This window comes from Gadus morhua, chromosome 18, assembly GCF_902167405.1.
Source record: "Gadus morhua chromosome 18, gadMor3.0, whole genome shotgun sequence".
In the NCBI taxonomy this organism is placed as follows: domain Eukaryota; kingdom Metazoa; phylum Chordata; class Actinopteri; order Gadiformes; family Gadidae; genus Gadus; species Gadus morhua.
The window spans coordinates 5,438,767-5,456,798 of record NC_044065.1 but is presented as its reverse complement, the minus strand read 5'-3'; the positions used below and the strand labels follow the sequence as shown (position 1 = coordinate 5,456,798).

At 47.2% G+C, this 18,032-nt stretch overlaps 2 protein-coding genes across 3 annotated transcripts in view; one reads left to right on the top strand and one right to left on the bottom strand.

The window, feature by feature from the left end:
- Window positions 1-737: 737 nt before the first annotated feature.
- Window positions 738-4,052, bottom strand: clrn3 (clarin 3). Its single transcript, XM_030341112.1, has 3 exons — window positions 3,651-4,052; window positions 2,897-3,082; window positions 738-1,470 (listed from the first exon to the last, which is right to left on the bottom strand). Exons 1-3 carry the CDS (start codon window positions 3,889-3,891, stop codon window positions 1,196-1,198), a joined length of 702 nt encoding a protein of 233 aa, XP_030196972.1. The 5' UTR covers window positions 3,892-4,052; the 3' UTR covers window positions 738-1,195.
- A 1,533-nt stretch (window positions 4,053-5,585) lies between these two features.
- The window catches only part of LOC115530886 (receptor-type tyrosine-protein phosphatase epsilon), a 53,532-nt gene continuing 41,085 nt past the window's right edge, over window positions 5,586-18,032 (top strand). For both annotated transcript variants that reach the window (XM_030339703.1, XM_030339702.1), the window contains exon 1: window positions 5,586-5,735. The gene's annotated coding sequence lies outside the window, so the exon portion shown is untranslated. The remainder of the gene's footprint in view (window positions 5,736-18,032) is intronic.

Sequence of the window (18,032 nt, the reverse complement as noted above, 5' to 3'; positions counted from 1 at the left end):
AGGAGGATCCCGGCTGATCCTGTGGGGGGGAGGGGGGGGGGGGGGGGGGGGGCTACGACGCACCACTGCGGTTCCAGAGGGGTGTCTTAGCGCGCAGCCTTCTGTCGTGAGACGCGAGCCTCACAGGTAAGTACGGTAATCCCCCAGAATGCTTCCCACGTACCTGTGGGACCGTCGTACTCCTGGGAATGTCTGTAGTCCGTCCCCCCACTCGCCTATTCATATCAATTTTATTCATACATCATTTGTATATTACTGCATATCCTTACTGTAGCGATAGCGATATGTTGTTTTTCTTTCTTTGGACAAATGTATTATTAATGTAAGTCGCTTTGGATAAAATGTGTCTGCTAATGCCCTGATGTAAATGTTTATATTATAATTGTTAATATATATGAATATTTATATTGTTGATGTTCATATTAACGACATTTATATTTGTACGCTTTCCTAAACGGATTCGTTTGAAAAATGTCTTTGCATTAACACTTTTGGACACTGGAGGGCAGCAAAGTTATATTTACAATATCCGGTTTTAACCTGAAGGATTGTAGGCCACTTCTGTGTTTGTCAGAAGATTAAAAAAAATAACAAAGAATTATAAATCAGGACGTGTTTTAGAAGTCTTTACGAAGCATGTCGTAGGCCTACTTTTGAGGCAATACGGTATATTGTATAATTCAGGCAATTGTATTCAACTAGTTGTCTTATCAAGCCAATACACTTCAAAACAGTAATCATAATAATTGCTTACACTTTATTTAAATCTACAAGATTATATAGCAGTCAAATAGGTAAACACATTAGTTTCCCACATGTTATAGCATGTATTTACCTTCCCTTAACTTCCTCATTCTGATATGTTGTCATCAATTCCCCTCTCTTGTATTTTGACAGATTACATCAAGGCCACTGACACGTGTGTCAACAGTTTTAACCATCAAGCAATCAAAACATGGTCATTTTATAATCCTCCAAGAAAACGATGCGTTATTAATAGACCCAAACCACTGCTCTTCCACGCCCGCTCTACTCTGACACATCATTATCTCTCTTCAATGGCTCTTCCTCGCCCATTACAATAAATAGATTGTGGATACTCTTGCGATAGGCCTCCTCGTTCCCCTTCGTCCCGTGAGACGGTGATTCATCAATGTCCTGAAGGGTTCCTCCCGTTGTCCTGACTACCCCGACGTTAGTACATCAGCACATCCTTAGGCTCTTCGGTAGGCCTCTGCTGTTCACGCTGGTGCCTGTAGGCCGCGTGCTGGTAGAGGTAGACGAAGCCGATGGCCATCAGGGTGAGGGCGAGGTAGGGGAGGACCAGGTAGTATCCAAGCCCCATCGACACCTGCGTGTTCTGCACCTTCAGGGCAGCAAGCGTGCTGACGACGATGACAAGTTCCTCCGCCACGCGGTTGACAAACAAGTTGATCACGAACAGCACGAGGACCAAGAAGGACACACAGGCTGGGAGGAACAGAGAGAGGGAGGGAAATGGTTCAGGGTGAGCGATAGCGCAAAGCGACAGGGTCGTTGCAGTTTGAAATGCTTTTAGACCGACGCTTTGAAATCCAAACTATCAATATATAAGCTTATCATATATTGAACCATATACTATATTTATTTTGTTTTGGTCAATTTATAATATATGACATAATCATATCATGCATTGACCAATATAATATATATGTATATTTTGTTTTGTTCAATGTAATCATGATTATACATTGTGTACTGGGGAACGTATCAAGGCCCAAAACCAACAACTCCTATTATTCTCTTTTCTCAAACTACACACTTCATATAACATCAAAATATCGTAGAGCAAGGCATTAGGGGAATGAACCATCATTCTGTAGGCTAACATGCCTACTGTTTTAAGTACAAGCCATCCAATAAGCAGAAACAAGGAATACTCAATACAATTTAAATTCAAGGCCAATAATAACAATGTCAATATCAAGATATCGTAATAGCATAATTGCCTAGGTCATACTGCTTTTTACATTCCATATTCACTTTCTGCCTAAGGTGTTTTTGACACTAAATACGAGATTAACCTTAAAATATGACTCAAATATGCTAGGAGGCTAGCTATATGCAATAAATATATACGTAGCAGAAAAACAGCAAACAAGGGACCAATAACGATGACAAACAAGTAAATTGATCCTCGATGATAGTTTACTTAGAATCCATCTTCTACTGCTAAAGGCGATCCATCAGACTAGGGTTGTTCCGATAGCGATACCAGTATCGGGTATCGGGTATCCAGTATTGGGTATCGGCGAGTACCCAATTCTATGCGTCGATCAGATATTCACGTTACTAGCTAATTAACTACAAAGCTAAAAAAAACATCACAAACATGACAGTGTTATGCTGCGTTCGTTAACGGAATGGGAGTCGGAATGGGAAACATCCCCGACCTACGTGGGGTCGAGCTACCAAGTAGGCAAACATGAATGCTCACACTTAACCACAAGAATATAAAAGTATTATTATAATTATATATTATGAATGATAACTATCTAGTGGTGGGAGGAGCTCAAAGCTAGGTCTGTGATTTAGAAAAAAAAAGTGATTTGTTACCGTTACTGACTGGAAATCAGTACGATTCATTTATTTTTATTTTACAATTCAATTGTCAAATAAAGAAGTTTATAATATAAATTAATCCCAACACATTGGCCTGGCCTAAAGGAAAGAGCAGTTTTTATGTTGACTGCTTCCAATGTTGTGTTGGTCACACTAAAGAATCATTTATTTCTTTTTTAGTGAATAATACACAACATAAGGAACTTAATAAATTATAAAAATCGCACATTAAATCGCAATATTGGTCAAAATAATCGCAATTTGATTATTCCCCAAATCGTTCAACCCTCCTCACCGCCAACGGAGCTGCAGACGTAGATGCCGATGGGCCCCATGTAGGTCTCGTAGGGGTTGCTGACGCTGTTGTACAGGGCGATGAGGATGCTGCCGCAGGACGCCAGCAGACACAAGGCCAACAGCATGACAACCAGTCCGTGGAGGACCTGGGGAGCCGTGCCGACGTTCCCCAGCTCAGTGAACACTGCGAACATTCACAACAACGTTAGGGCTGCCTGAGTCTCATGTGTAGGTCAGAGGAGGCAGAGGGGTTGGAGAGGGGGGGGTTGGTGTTGTGGTGTAACGGCGGCCATGTTCCCAGAACAGAGCTATGGTTTCGTATCACTGATCCAGGGATGGGTTTGAGTGTTAAATAGTAGGCCACTCAAGTGGATGAGGACATTAACAAATGTCTTCTTTGGGAGGCAGTGGCTTAGGAGGTAAAGCGGGTTGACTTGTAACTGTAACTGGACTGCTAGTTCGATCCCCGGCTCCTGCGAGTGTCCAGGTGTCCCTGAGCTAGACGCCTCACCCTAACTACTCCCAACTACTCCCAACAAGCTGGCCGTCGCCTTGCGTGGTTCACACCACAGTCGGTTTGTGAATGTGCGCATGGATGGGTGAATTTCAGGTGGTAATTATATAGCACTTTGAGGGGCCAGTGCTTAGAAAGCACTACATAAATGCAGTCCATTTCCCAATTTTATTGCTAATCAGTAGATATTTTTAGCAGGCTTTATGATTTTTTTTGAAGTTCAGGTCCCCTCATTTACCTTTGAACTTATCGGGCCGGCTTCCGATCGCCGGGCAGGACGTCCTCTCCGAGATCATATCAAAGAGATCCAAGGTGATGGAGGCGGTCCCGTTGGCGAACGTCGTGTTGGCCAAGTCCGCGGCGCACTCCATGGTGGCGTGGGTCCAGGTGGTGGACATGGAGAACCCCAGCAGCCCCACCGAGATGGAGGAGGCCAGGGCGCTGGAGAAGAAGTAGAGGATCTTGGTGGCGGAAGGCATGGTCCCTGTTCTCCCGGTGTGTCTGGCTCTATAGCCGTGAGACGTGTGGGCTGTAGTCGGGTCCGGTCCCAGCGGGCTGAGAGTAGCGTTTGAGGAGCAGGGTTGGCGACGAACTTGCCCTCTTGGGCGGGGTGTGGGCTGGTGACAGGAATAAGGATTACAGCTCATAAAACCCTGTCTTTATGGACGTGACCTTTGGTCGGAAACATCAGGACAGATAGGAGGTTGTCATGCCAAGCTTTATTTCCAAACAGGTGGAAGAGGACTGGACCCAACGTCCGAGACTGTAGGCCTGTTGTGGCCGAGTTGGTTTTTTAGTTGGGCTACATTGCGGTCTTTTAAAGTGGAGTTGTAGAGAGAAATATGAGCAAGAAACAATGCAAATGGAGGCCTCAAAATCTACTCAATGAATACAGACATTTAGGCCTACAATATATGATTGGCCCTTTCATACACAACAATGTTGGCCCATTAATATGAAATTTAATTTCATGTTAATTTTCTAAAAGCGACCAAAGCAGGCGACCAATCACATTCCGTATATTTTGTCACTGCGATGTGACGTCCACGATGTGTTTGTAAATCAGACTTATCCCAAAGTCATGTGACTATATGGCAGGTTCATGAGGAAAATCATTTATAATGTTTACTGCAGATGAATCATTGACATCTGCACTCAGGTCAGGTGTGTGTGTGTGTGTGTGTGTGTGTGTGTGTGTGTGTGTGTGTGTGTGTGTGTGTGTGTGTGTGTGTGTGTGTGTGTGTGTGTGTGTGTGTGTGTCTGAAACTTTGTTTGGCAATAAAAAGGTGGCCCAGGAAGGAATGTGATTAGATTAGATTTAAATTCATTTATTTAGCACTCTCTTACATCAGTGCATTGAACCACAAAGACACATCCAAGACACTCTCAGAAAAGCAACCTGCTTCAAGCGCAACATTATAGAAACATGAGAGAGAATAATAATTTTAATAATATTAATAACTTTACAAACTTTTTTTAAAGTGGTAGGAGATGCCCAGAATTGGTTGAGATGCTATAAAAATATATAATAAAGTATGATTATAAAATATTAGGCTAATGAATCAAATCAATGATATCATCAAACACGCCTATATTAAAGTAGACTATAGATAATCGTACTGTTCTAACATTAATTGCATCAATTAATATAGTACACGGCCCTATCCGATATTGTGGTGGTTGACATTTGCTTCCTCAGGAAGCCTTCCTGGTAGTGTAGTACCGCAGCGCACCGCTAGGAGCTCCCTCTCCCCGCTAGAGGATCCAGGGGGAGCGGGGCCGTCGACGGTGAAGTAGCATCCAGCTGCAGCCCAGGAACCGGGGCATGTGGTGTGATAACGGGGCCTGTGGTGTGGCAGAGGGGCCTGTGGTGGGGCGGGTCCGGTTTTTTTCGAAATTGTCGAGGTCACAGTCGGCCCCTAGCTGCCCCAGTCGAGTATTTCAACGTTTTCCTGTTGAATTAAAAAAAAAAAATGAATTAAAATAATAATTAATTTAATACAAATGATAAGTGCATATAATTTATTATTATTATTTTATTATTATATGATTATATGATAATATATATATATATATATTTTTTTTTTTACGCGACGGTGGAGCGCTGTTGGGTTAGTACCGCAGCGCACTGCTAGGGGGCTCCCTCTCACCGCCAGAGGGACCGAGGGGAGCGGGGAGCAGCGACCGACAGCGCGGTGCTGTTCCGCTCAACACAAACGTTTCTTTCCCGGGGAAAGGCGTGAAAGGCAGCAGGAGAGTAGCGGCGCTGTGTGTACAGTGGTGCGCGCACACACACCGGATGTATTCCTGAAAGATCCGAGAGGTAAGTGATATCTGCGTTAATTGTCACACTGCTCGTCTTTGATCTGGACCCGCGTTTTCTGTCATGTTTCTCCGGTGTTTCTCTGATGTTTGGCTCAAGCGTTACGCGACGTGACGGAGAGGGTTTACCTGTCAGCTCTCCTGCGCCGCGGGGCGCGTGGACGTGGAAACACCCACTGGCCGCATGCCTGTACCGCGCGGATTAGAGACGCAGGCGGTGCTGTGATAAAGAGTCATGTTGAACCCGATTCCCCTTTGGCTCGCTGCGGTCAGCCCTGCTGTCCATCGGGTACCGGGGATAACATTCATTTGTTGACGTTATTTTAGAGAGATCTGTTCCCTCAAGTGTCTCAGAACTGAAGAATGCATGTCGAAGGGTGCAAAGTAGGCTTCAGCTTTAGTCGTTGTACTTCTTCTAAAGCACGGCATGGGGACTGAATGCATGTGCGGCCGTGGATCATCTCGGTGTGATGTGTTTTAAGGGGGAGAGATTGTGGAAAGGATGCAACTAAACCTAAACTGAAAAAAGAAATCCCATTGAAACTAGGATGTCGGGGAGGTTTTGAAGCAGTTGTACTGTAGGCAATGATTCATGTTCTGAAGATGATGAAGAAATTATATCTGAACTAGGCAGTACTTTCTGCATCCATACTTCCCCAACGTGTCCCCATCGAGGTGATCCAGGCAGTAGCGGACGCCTCCAGCATTCTCTGATTGCAGAACTGCAGGGCGGTACAGTGTGCCCTTCAGACCCGGGATACAGGCCCACCACAGTGGGAACGGCCTGGTGCAGAAGCCTGCGATAATTTAAAGCATCCCTGGAACAAACAAAACTCAGAATCCCACGCTTACAGAGCAGGGGCCGAGCTGTGCTGTTGTCACCTCGCTCTGAGCCCGGCTGCGGTCACTACACCACACACCCTGCGTCTCCCCACACCCTGCGAGTCCTACCGAGACGGAGGTAGGGAGAAACTAATTAGAGGCGTCGAGGAAGCCCCCGCGCAGCCCCGCTAAATTGGCAGCTTCATGAATAAAACATAGGAGTTTGTAGTATGCGTCTTCCTTTTTTTTTTTTGGAATACCAACAACAGTAAACTAAACGCTTTTAAAAAAGCACGAAGCCGGCTGTTTGTTTGCAACCTGTTATTTGTTTTACTGCTGTTGCGTGTCCCCGTGGCCCCGCAGGCGGCAAGGATCAACACACGACGTGCGATGCAGCCCTCTGCTCTCCAACGCGTTTGGCTTTGGCCACGAAATGCGAGCAACGCAATCTGCTTTTAGATTTGGGCAGCCGGCTTAAATCGTTCGGCCATAACCAAACGCATGGGAAAAATCCTGAGGAGGAAGATGACATATTTTAAAGGCTGGCCGGACGTGGTCCAAGTTGCCTCCGGGGAACTGGAACGTTTCCTCTTCATTCATAATTCATCACGCGAAACCGTTGGTCATATAACCGTAGTAGAGATAGTGATACGCTGTTAATGGTCCACTCGGAGCGCTTCGTTGGTCAGTCAGTGACCAGTGACCACACCGATGAAGGACAGACGCGGCTTCCTGCATGGTGGACTCCAGCCCATCACGTCCCCTCACACCCCCTCTCCCCACATCTGACGGTCGGATGTAGGTGTCCCACATCACAAGACGTGGGACCCTTCAGATGGCCCTTAGTAACCAAAACGGCCCCCACAGAGACAGTACAGCTGTGCAAACCACTGTCTCTCTTTCTTTCTCCCTTTCTCTGACTCTGTCTCTCTCCCCCTCTCTGTCTCTGTCATTCTGTCTCGCTCCCACTCTGTCTCCCTCTCTTGCTGTGTCTCTCTCTCTCTCTCGCTCCCACTCGCATTGCCTTTCAGTCTTTCTCTCTCTGCTTCTGTCGGTGAGTCTCTCTTTCTCTCACTATCTTCCTCTCTCACTATCTTTGTGTGTGTGTGTGTGTGTGTGTGTGTGTGTGTGTGTGTGTGTGTGTGTGTGTGTGTGTGTGTGTGTGTGTGTGTGTGTGTGTGTGTGTGTGTGTGTGTGTGTGTGTGTGTGTGTGTGTGTGTGTGTCATTTGAGGCCAATCGTCATCCCACTGACTTCAACACCTGCTACGCAGAGTCTCACCGACTGTATGAAAGTGATGAGTCCCCCACAGAACGGGAGTGTTGGTTAACGTTATGGAACTCATAACTCATCATATCTACTGTGGTTATCCTAGTGGTTGAGCAGTGGTGTGCCAGGCCAGCTGAGCGTCTCTAGGACATGCGCAGGTCACCCCGTGGTATGAAGGAACACAGCTCTGGACCTCGACTGTCCGTCTGCACCGGAGCGCGTCTCTGTGTCAGGGAGGTTTTTACCACGGTGTGGAGAAGACCCACACATGTGAGATGTTCTTTGGGCTACCAAGTTTGAAACGGAAATGTTTAGCATTTTGTGTCTCATGTCAATGAATTGGGAACAAAGACTATGGAGCGCTGGGAAGGCCTTGATGTCACTCCCAGTAGCGTTATGACTCTTATGAGTCTCTCCTCCCCCCGGGCGCTACATAGCTTCTCTATTGTACTTGTTTCAGTTACATGAGCAGCTACTGCGGCTGCCTAGCAATCCCTAGAAAAGAGCTGGGAGCCAAGATTAACCCCTTCACCCCAGAGCTCCCTTAACAAGGTTCTTACCAGCCAGGAGGGCAGAACCCAATTCTGCTTACATGGCTGATGCGGTGTGGGTTCTGACCCCCTGGTGTAGCGCAGTGGGGAGTGACGGGCGGACAGACGGAATGGAAGTCTTGTTAACATCCCTGCTGTGGTCGGGACCTCATGTTTATAAAATTCCACGCCGTGTTGAACGATTCAATCTTCGAATATTTTGCAGGATTTGTTTGTTTGGTTTGTTTGCCTCTTCCGTGTTGTGCTCTCGCCAAAGCGAGGGTGAACACTTTTTAGAAGTCAATATTTTCAAGACCTGTATCGGTAAACTTTATCCGAATGATTGCGTGTCACCGTGGATGTTTAGAACACCATTTGAAGTGGCGGGAACGCCACATGCTTGAACACAGATTGTGCAATCTTAAAAACACACCGAATCGGGCGACGTGCTGCCACGGGGAATGACAGCTATGCAGTGTTTTGTGCACAGGGCGCAGCCCGCTGTTTGACGGGCTGTGATGGTGTGCCTTGATCTGAACTCCCTACCCGTGCAGGCCAAGACACGGCGGACACACATTCCTAGATAGCTGACTTTGTTTGTATTGCTTTCGTTTTCACCGCTCTGAGCGAGGAAGATCACTCCGCACGGTAAACCTAGAGCGGCCCATTCTCGGCTGTCTAGTTTCTCGTGAAAGTGTCTCATGAAACTGCAGCACACTCCCCCGTCTCCTCTTCCTCATCCTCAACCCCCTGAACTCTTCCTCACTCCCGGACAATGAGAGAGGTTTTTCCACTGGAGTGCTGCGTGGCTTGCATCATGTGGTTCTCCCATCGTGTGTTTCTCAGGCGGTGGAGGAGGGTACTGTCAAAGGGATTAGCATCTCTGCCTCGCACGGGGCCATAAAGCACGGGCAGGGCCCGAGCCGGCTCCGAAGGCCCTTTGACTGACGGCTCTGCTTTACGGCCCTCTCCTCCCTTTCTCCTCCCTCTCCCCGTCTCCTGGAGGATGGATTACATCTTGCAGCAGAGTCCTATCGACTTTTCTGCTCCGTCTCAGAGAAGGTCTGCATATCGACTCCGGGCTTCGGTCTTAACAACTAGTCACGCAGGATCAAGTTTCTCTGAACAGACCTTAAATACTGATCCTGTTAAATACAACGTTTGCTGAAGCATTTGTACCTATTTATTTTTTATTTGATGTACTAGTCGTTGTGATTCCTGTGGCTTTATAGGCTCTTGCAGTTCGACAACTCATTTGAAAAGATGTTGCTCCCCCCTTCCCTGCATCCATAAAGTTGTGTGAATTGAGGAGAGCGAGACGCAGATGGAGAGATGATAATGGTTTGGTTGTGTCCTTGAAGAGGTTGACGATGCAAAGGCATGGGTTCCTCACGCATGCATTATTGATGACGTATGACTAACACTGAATTATTTTGTATACATTATCTCATGCTGGGGTCTTTGCGTCATCACCGTTTCAGTCCGTATTCTGTCACACTGGTGTATTGTCGCTGGAACAAACTCATTTTACGCTGAGGCTGAAACTAGCAGCCCCCTAGTGTCTGGTCGTTGACTTTCAGAGGGCAGTAAAAGGAAAGGCGGTATTAAAAGGATTCACTACGGTTCGTTTAGGAAGTCGTTTGCTGTCGAGATGAGGCGTCCACTTTGGTAAATGTGCAGTGATCAAATCGTCGGTCCGTTGCGGGCCACCGCGCTATAAAAACTGCTGCTAGGAGTGAGACACTTTGCCTCTCTCCGCACGTTTGACGTCAGATCAAAGGTCCGTTGTCATGGAGACAATCAACTCATTCTCCCGCTGGGAGCCTTGTGCCCAGGAGGTCGTGACGACGGTCAACCGCCCGTTCATTTAGTTATCGGCTCATTCACTAAAACTTTACTGTTTAACTTTTGACACTTCCCGGGGTCAGTGTTGTGTTGAGACAGTCTTGTGTTGGGTTGAGACAGTGTTGTGTTGAGCCTGTGTTGTGTTCTGTTGAGACGGTGCTGTGTTGTGTTGTTGAGCAGTGTTGTGTTGAGACAGTGTTGTGTTGTGTTTAGCCAGTGTTGTGTTGAGAATGTAATGTGTTGTGTTGAGGCAGTGTTGTGTTGAGGCAGTGTTGTGTTGAGCATGTGTTGTGTTGTGTTCAGAATGTGTTGTGTTTGGAGTGTTGAACTAGTGTTGTGTTGAAAGAGTGTTGTGTTGGGAGTGGGACAGTGTTGTTTAATGTGACAGGTACAGTATGCGCTGCTCACAGACCCCCCAATGACCACACTTGGCCAACACACCCTAGAACGGCAGAGTGAGTGTAGAGAGTGTGTGGATAGATGCTCAGAGCCGCCCTGGACTGCTTTGGCAGGAACAGACCCAGGCACGACAAACACAAAGCGTCACCTGATTGGTTGGAACTGTGAGGATGGAAATGAAATGAAAAGGTCGATCCTTTGCGAGCCTCGCGCCTCCTTCAGCTCCAGTTCCTCACGGCCGTCGTTTCCGGTAGGTTTCTGTTCTTTTGTTTGCGTGGTTGCTACCAAACATGCGGTTCCTGTTTGTTTATGGGTTGGGGGGGGGGGGGGAAGCAAACACAGGAACAGATACGCATTCTGGGGAAGCCGTGAGAAAGATATTTGATAATATGGAGGAGGTGCATCCCTGTTATGTTTGCTATTATAGTAAGTGCTATTGAGAAACTGCTCCTCAGTGCCAGCTTCTCAGACACAGACTCTCTTGATTATCTAAAGAGAGGGAGAACTTGAGAGGTAAACATCTCTTATAAAGCAGGTAATGCATATAACAAATGCCTGCGTTTCTTTCACTACGCATTCAGCATTCCACCTTGGATTCTTTCTATGTGGTGCTGCTGGTTTATACTTGTTATATTCTGTGTATTTATGTATTGTGCATTCTTGGTTTCGAATAAACATTCTCCTGATCCCACTTCTAAGTAAAACCACTCTCTCCCTCCAATTCCACTCAAAACATTTCTAGCAATTCAGTAGCAAGAAATGGTTTCCGTTTGTGTTTGGTGTAAAAATGGAATTGAATGTTGAATTTGTGGATGTCGAGGACTTCCTCTCCTTACCACCCGACCACAATGACATGGGCCCCAACTTCCATCCAGAGGCAGGTTCACTTCTCCTTCCTTTACTTCTCCCTTTTTTTTACATTGAGGGTATTTGGCAGACACTTTTATACAAAGCAACTTACGAAGTGCATTTTTCAGAAGATGGACAAACAATATATGGCTGTCGGTACAGTAAGGATTGTCGTAGAACCAAGTGCCAAGCACTCACAATCGCTAGGTTAACCAATTTCCTGTAAACAACAAAGATAGCTATAGGATGAGATGCTACACAACTATGTGCAAGGACGATTTCCCAGAGCTGAGGCTGAAAGGCAGCCTGCCCTGTCTCACCAGCCCCATCAGGGCTCGTGGTAGCTGGGTGGAGGGCCTATCAGCCCGGCTGTTTGCAGACTGGATTCCTACTGATTCCTACATCCACCCACACCTACTCCTCTGAGCCCAAGACTCCCTCCCCCACCTTGCTCTCTCGCTGAAGCTCTCTGGCTCGGTCTCTCCCTCTCTCTATCTCACTCCCTTCCTCCTGCGCACACACATTCTTTGTGGTTTCTATATCTATAGAGTAATCGTTACATCAGCTAGCTAACCCAGGCCAGGTGTGTGTGTGTGTGTGTGTGTGTGTGTGTGTGTGTGTGTGTGTGTGTGTGTGTGTGTGTGTGTGTGTGTGTGTGTGTGTGTGTGTGTGTGTGTGTGTGTGTGTGTGTGTGTGTGTGGAGAGAGAGGGGGTTTTCAGAGCTGTACCCCTGGAGGTAAGAGATGGAGGGGAAAAGGTGGAATGGAGACAGGGGGGTTTGCGCTGTAATCTTTAGAGGAACATGCCTCGCGGCTCAGAGTGGCTGGGTCTCCGGACGCACGCACGCACGCACACAGCATTCGCTCACTTACAAGGCAAATGTATACATTGTGGGGGCTGTGTATTTTTATCGCATAGGAACTGCAGTCACTGTGTGCGTGTGTACACTTTTGTGTGAGCCCTCTGTTTGTCGTACAGAAAACACAATGACTGCTTTGTTGCCGTGGGTACGGTAGGAAGAGGACGCAGATGTGTACTTTCTTAAATGTCCATGAAGCCAGGCTGCCTCCAGTGTGTGTGTGTGTGTGTGTGTGTGTGTGTGTGACCTGCTCCGTTTACACGTGAGCGGGCTGGAGGGTCTGAGCGCTCGCGGGCGGCTATGTCACCCCGTCACTGTAACGTCCCGTTTGGGGTGCGGCTGCTCCCTCTGAGCTGTGGATGTGAAGGACGCCCATCAGGATGAGCAGTGGAGCGCGCCTCCGGCCGACCCCCAGAGAGGGGCGGGGGGGCCGGGGTCACGGAGCGGGGACGCCGATCATCAAGACGTCCCAGAGGACGCTCGATGCCTGGCTCTCTGAACATCCCAACGGAAACGCTCGCTGATCTACAAGCTGTTTTTAATCCGTCCACCCCTCCCACCTCTCCCTGCCCCCGGAAGCGTTGACGTTCAGCTGCGATGTTTATCTGCAGTGTGTTTCATGCAAAGTCTTTTCAGTGCTCAAGGCCGGGGCCACTTTTTGTTATTTCCAGTGTTGTAAACCAAATGTGACACTCTGCCACGCGCTGCTCGCTGCCGACGGGGAAGGCTGTCAGACTTGGCCGGTGTTCAACCAGAAATCACAGAAAGGGCTTGATACGCTAACACCAAGTCAACGCTGCGCTATCAAACCCAGCAGCCTGCTCCCAGTGTGGGGGGCTGGTTAGCGGTCGACCGTTGAGCCAGCCAGCAGGATTCCCCCTCGAACTTCACGCAAAACAATTGCTTTGCCCAGTCTAGCGTTAGTGTGATTTGGTTACTGGGGAAGACACACAGGACTGCGTTGTGGCTAAACTGAGCTGTTGGTGTGCATTTACATCCAGGGCATTTAGCAGATGCTTTTATCCAAAGCGACTTACAATATGTACATTCGTCAGAAGAAAGAAATAATATATCGGTGTCGGCACAGTAAGGATGTTCATAGAACCAAGTACCAGTAATTGTGCGGTTACGGTGTAGGTTAAGGTGGTGTGTCCACAAGTGCTGGTCTGTATCGCCCTGGAAACAGCCGCAGAAGCTACAGGTTCTTGTGTGTTTTCTTTTTTAAATCAGGTTAGCAGCGGTAGCTCACCACGGCGGGCTGCGGCGAACGCCCCTAATGATCCAGGAACCACGATGTTACGGCTCGTGTGGCGCTCACAGAGCTTGTTTTTACAGCTTCCCCCCCCCACGGAGAGCCTGGCTACCAGGCGCGTCTGTGGAGTCGGCGAGCTGGTAAAACCCTCGCGTGCTTCCCAAAGCATACGGCTCACTGTGTGTTTCACAACACTGGTTTCTTCCAGGAGTCCAGAGACACAGAGAGAGAGAGAAAATTGCTGATTTATCGTTGGTTCAGTTCTTGTATCTATCAGTTGTTATTGGTGTTCTTATTTTCTCCTTTACATTTTATTTATGAATGTCCCGTCCGCCCTTTTTGTGTCGCAGTCTTCTGCAGCTGTGCACAATCCATAGATTTGTGAAGGAAATTAACTTTCTTTCTACAATCATTTCTATTTTTGACTTCTGGAAGTCAGCTCAGTGGAAGGCTTATTGGGATTGGGATGGCTTCGTTCTGTCAGATCCGTAGGTGGGTCCGGGGAATATGGGTCCTCTGTTGGCCGGAGAAATGGGGGGAGAAAGAGAGGCGTTGGAATGTCAGTAATGGTTTATTCTAGGAGTTCTGAGGAATTGAGGGAGAGAGCGAGAGGTGTTGATTGGGGAAGGGAGTATTAATTCAGGGGAGAGGGCTTGGAATAGGGTGGATCTGTGGACCATAATCTCCAAATAGATATGACACACTGTGGAAACTAACTGGAGACATTAAAAACCACCACCTCCACCCCCATCCCCATGAAACAGGGAAGCCTGGTGACTGTGTTGACTTTCCTGCTCACATGGTTGAGAGCAAACATTTAAAGGGTCTTTCCACCAATGAGGGTCCGCCTCTCAGCTCATGGTTGAAGGCGATTGGCCCAGTTATTCCTCCAGTCGTAATTGCAGAAGGCGTTTCAAAGTGGGACCAAATTAGCTTCATCAAAATGTAGATGCATTGCAGATATGATCATCTGGGATCCAGCAGTCCTGTGTTTGAGCAGAACGTCTAGGAGTTGGACCTTGTTTCATTATGGAGATTGGTAAGGCTTTCAGAGTGACAGGGAGTTTAAGATTTCATTTATTTATTTCATAAGGGAAAGAAACCCTTAAGAACCATCTCTTCTAGTCAATACTTGGTAATGCACATTGCATGCGAGTGTGTATATTGTATATATAAGTAAGTATGTTAATATGTATGGATGTTAGCGATCATATTAACATAACGGTTGAATGAATTGGTGTGTCTGGCTGGGCGCCTCATATTTACTTCATAAACGATGCAGATCATATCCAGAGCTGTATCCTGTGGCCCGTGGCTCCGACTGCCACAGCACACGTTCCCCTGATAAGGATGAGGGAACGGTTATTGGCGTTGAGGTGGCAGTCGATTGGACGAGTACCCTTGGGTTTAACAGGCGGTGATTTCCTCACCAAAGACACTTTTTTTATTTATTTTTTTTATTGGTAAGAAGCATGAATAAACAAACACAGGGTTCAATGTACAGGTCACCGTTTTTTCACATTTTTCGTAACCCCCTATCCCCCACCCCTAGACCAAAAGCAGGCACGTCTGAACACGTTTATCAGCCCGGCCACTGCCATTACCTTGCGTTTTATCTCGCTTGTTTCCGTCTTCTATAGATGATTACTCGTTTGGTTTTCGAATTGAGTGAGTTTGAGTTGTCCTGACAATGGTTGTCATTGCACACACTGAGGTTTATATGAGAATATAGATGGCATAGCATCAGAGCATTCCATTGCGGTTTGGGTGGGGGTGCAGAGGTTAGATATTCTTACATGTGAGTAGTAAATTGCCCCCAGCGTAATTGGAACCAACACTTAGCCGACCATAATAAGTGGAGTGTGTCTGCGGCTAGCTGCTAGCTAGCCAGAATGTGCTGAATGTGTCTGAGGCTAGCTGCTAGCTGGCCATAATACGCTGAATGCATCTGAGGCTAGCTGCTAGCTGGCCATGATACACAGAGTGTGTCTGAGGCTAGCAGCTAGTTGGCCGTGATACGCGGACTGTGTCTGAGGCTAGCAGCTAGTTGGCCGTGATACGCGGACTGTGTCTGAGGCTAGCTGCTAGCTGGCCATAATACGCTGACTGTGTCTGAAGCTAGCTGCTAGTTGGCTGTGATACTCGGACTGTGTATGAGTTGCAGAGAATACAAAGCACCTCCCTCCGACTCATGTCAGCTGATAGGCTTTAGTTGATGTCATTTGTTTTGTTTCACAGGGCAAGGTTGTGCACTGGGTTCTCTCTTTCTCATTTTCTTTTGTGTTTGTGTGTATGGTTGTGCATGTGAGAGATAAGTAATGACTCTTTTGTACAATATCATTATAGGTCATCATACTGTACGTTCAAATTAAACATCAATATCACCCCCTTTACAAGTCATGTATCTGCAGGTAATCAGCATCAATCATAAGACCGCCTCTCACTCAGAGAGCAGGGGTCCTCGGAGGTGGAGACGGAACAACACATTGGCTTTGTTACCGCGCGCTGTCGTCATTTCTGTTTTCACAAACACAACAATATCACTCCATATCGATTGCAAAACAACATAATAAAGGACCGATTGTGTCTGGTCGAGCTCCCCGACGTTTGAACGCAGGGGAAGGGTGTCAAGATGTGTCCTCGCTTGATCTCATCGTGTGTGTGTGTGTGTGTGTGTGTGTGTGTGTGTGTGTGTGTGTGTGTGTGTGTGTGTGTGTGTGTGTGTGTGTGTGTGTGTGTGTGTGTGTGTGTGTGTGTGTGTGTGTGTTGACAATTAAGTCAATCCTCTTCTGCGTTTCCCAATTCTGCTTGTGTAGTCGTGTAGGAACTTGTTGTATATCGTCGGTTTAGTTCTTGTATCTATCTGTGTTCTTATTTTTTCCACCCGTATTTTGTCAGTGTGTAACCGTGCATATTCCATAGATTTACACAATCCATAGATTTGTGAATGAAATTAACTTTCGTTCTACAACCCTTACACTGTCTTCTGGAAGTGAGCTCAGTAAAAGGCTTATTGGGCTTTGGGAGGATGGCATCATTCTGTCAGAACCGTGGGGGCGGTGAGGAATCTGGGTCCTCTGTCGGTCAGCCCAGTGACTGACCCTGTTGGGGATGAATGCTGCATTGTCATCAGGGAACAACAAATCCTCATTGTCTCTCCGGCTACTTTCCTGCGGCTGAAACATCGCTAATCTGCGCGCCACGGAGCTTCCTCAGGATTTCCATGATCCAGCTCCTAATCCTGGGCTTCCACTGGGAGACGGGACACGGCTGTGGACTCAGTGTGGGAGTCGATCACGAACGCTCGTTGGTTGAATGTTAATGGACTGCATTTATATAGAGTTTTTCAACCAGTGGCCACTCAAAGCGCTTTACACTATTGCCTCACATTCACAGATTCATACAAAAAACCTTCACACACCCCCGGCGCTGTCAACCCCGCAAGGTGACAGCCAGCTCATCAGGAGTGGTCAGGGTGAGGCGTCTTGCTCAGGGACACCTTGACAATCTGCTAGCAGGAGCGGGGATCGAACCAGCAACCTTCCGGTTACCAGCCAACGCGCTTTACCTCCTGAGCCTCATGCTGCCCATTTTTTAAGAGATTGATCCTGTTGCTATGATAGGGTGGTGTTGCCCAATCAGAGATTGAGAGTGAAGCCAGCATAGACAATGTAAGACTGTCAGTCAGTTGTGTCCGGTTTCCTCTGAGACACAGTGAAAGACACGTTACCGAAACCAAAGAATCAATAAAAAAAAAATCAAATAAAACGTCAGATATCCAATCAAAACAGTAATTGCTCAATATGTTGCACTATGCGCTGTGCAATTATTTTAATTGTTAGAAATATTGGTGTATAATGATGAGTTGAAGCACAGGCATGGCAGTTACTTTCTAAATTGGACTTTAATTGACCAGTAATTACTCACTAGTTCGCTAGTTGTAATGGATAAAATGAGCAGCGAGAGCCCACCATAATTACAAACCATTTTGTAGTAACAGGAATGAGCCGTCACATGACATCCAGTGTTGTAGCAGCATGAATGAGCCTTCACTTTATACACCGTTGTCGAAGCATGAATGAGCCATCACATGACATGCTCTGTTATAGCAGCATGAATGAGCCATCACATCTAATGCTCTGTTATAGCAGCATGAATGAGCCATCACATGACATACTGTGTTGTAGCACCATGAATGAGCCATCACATGACATACTGTGTTGTAGCACCATGAATGAGCTATCACATGACATGCTGTGTAATAGCAGCACGAATGATGCATGTACCCCCCAAAAGACACAAAAGAGGTGCAGCACACGGCTCAAGCAATGCAACCTGTGTCGACTGTCACGCTCTTGCTGAACTAGCATTTGACACGATGATCTCCTCTCCCCCTCCTCCCTCCTCCTCCCTCCCACCTCTCCTCTCCCCCCTTCTTATCTTGTTTCGTCAGGGCGGTGTGTGCATGGCCCTT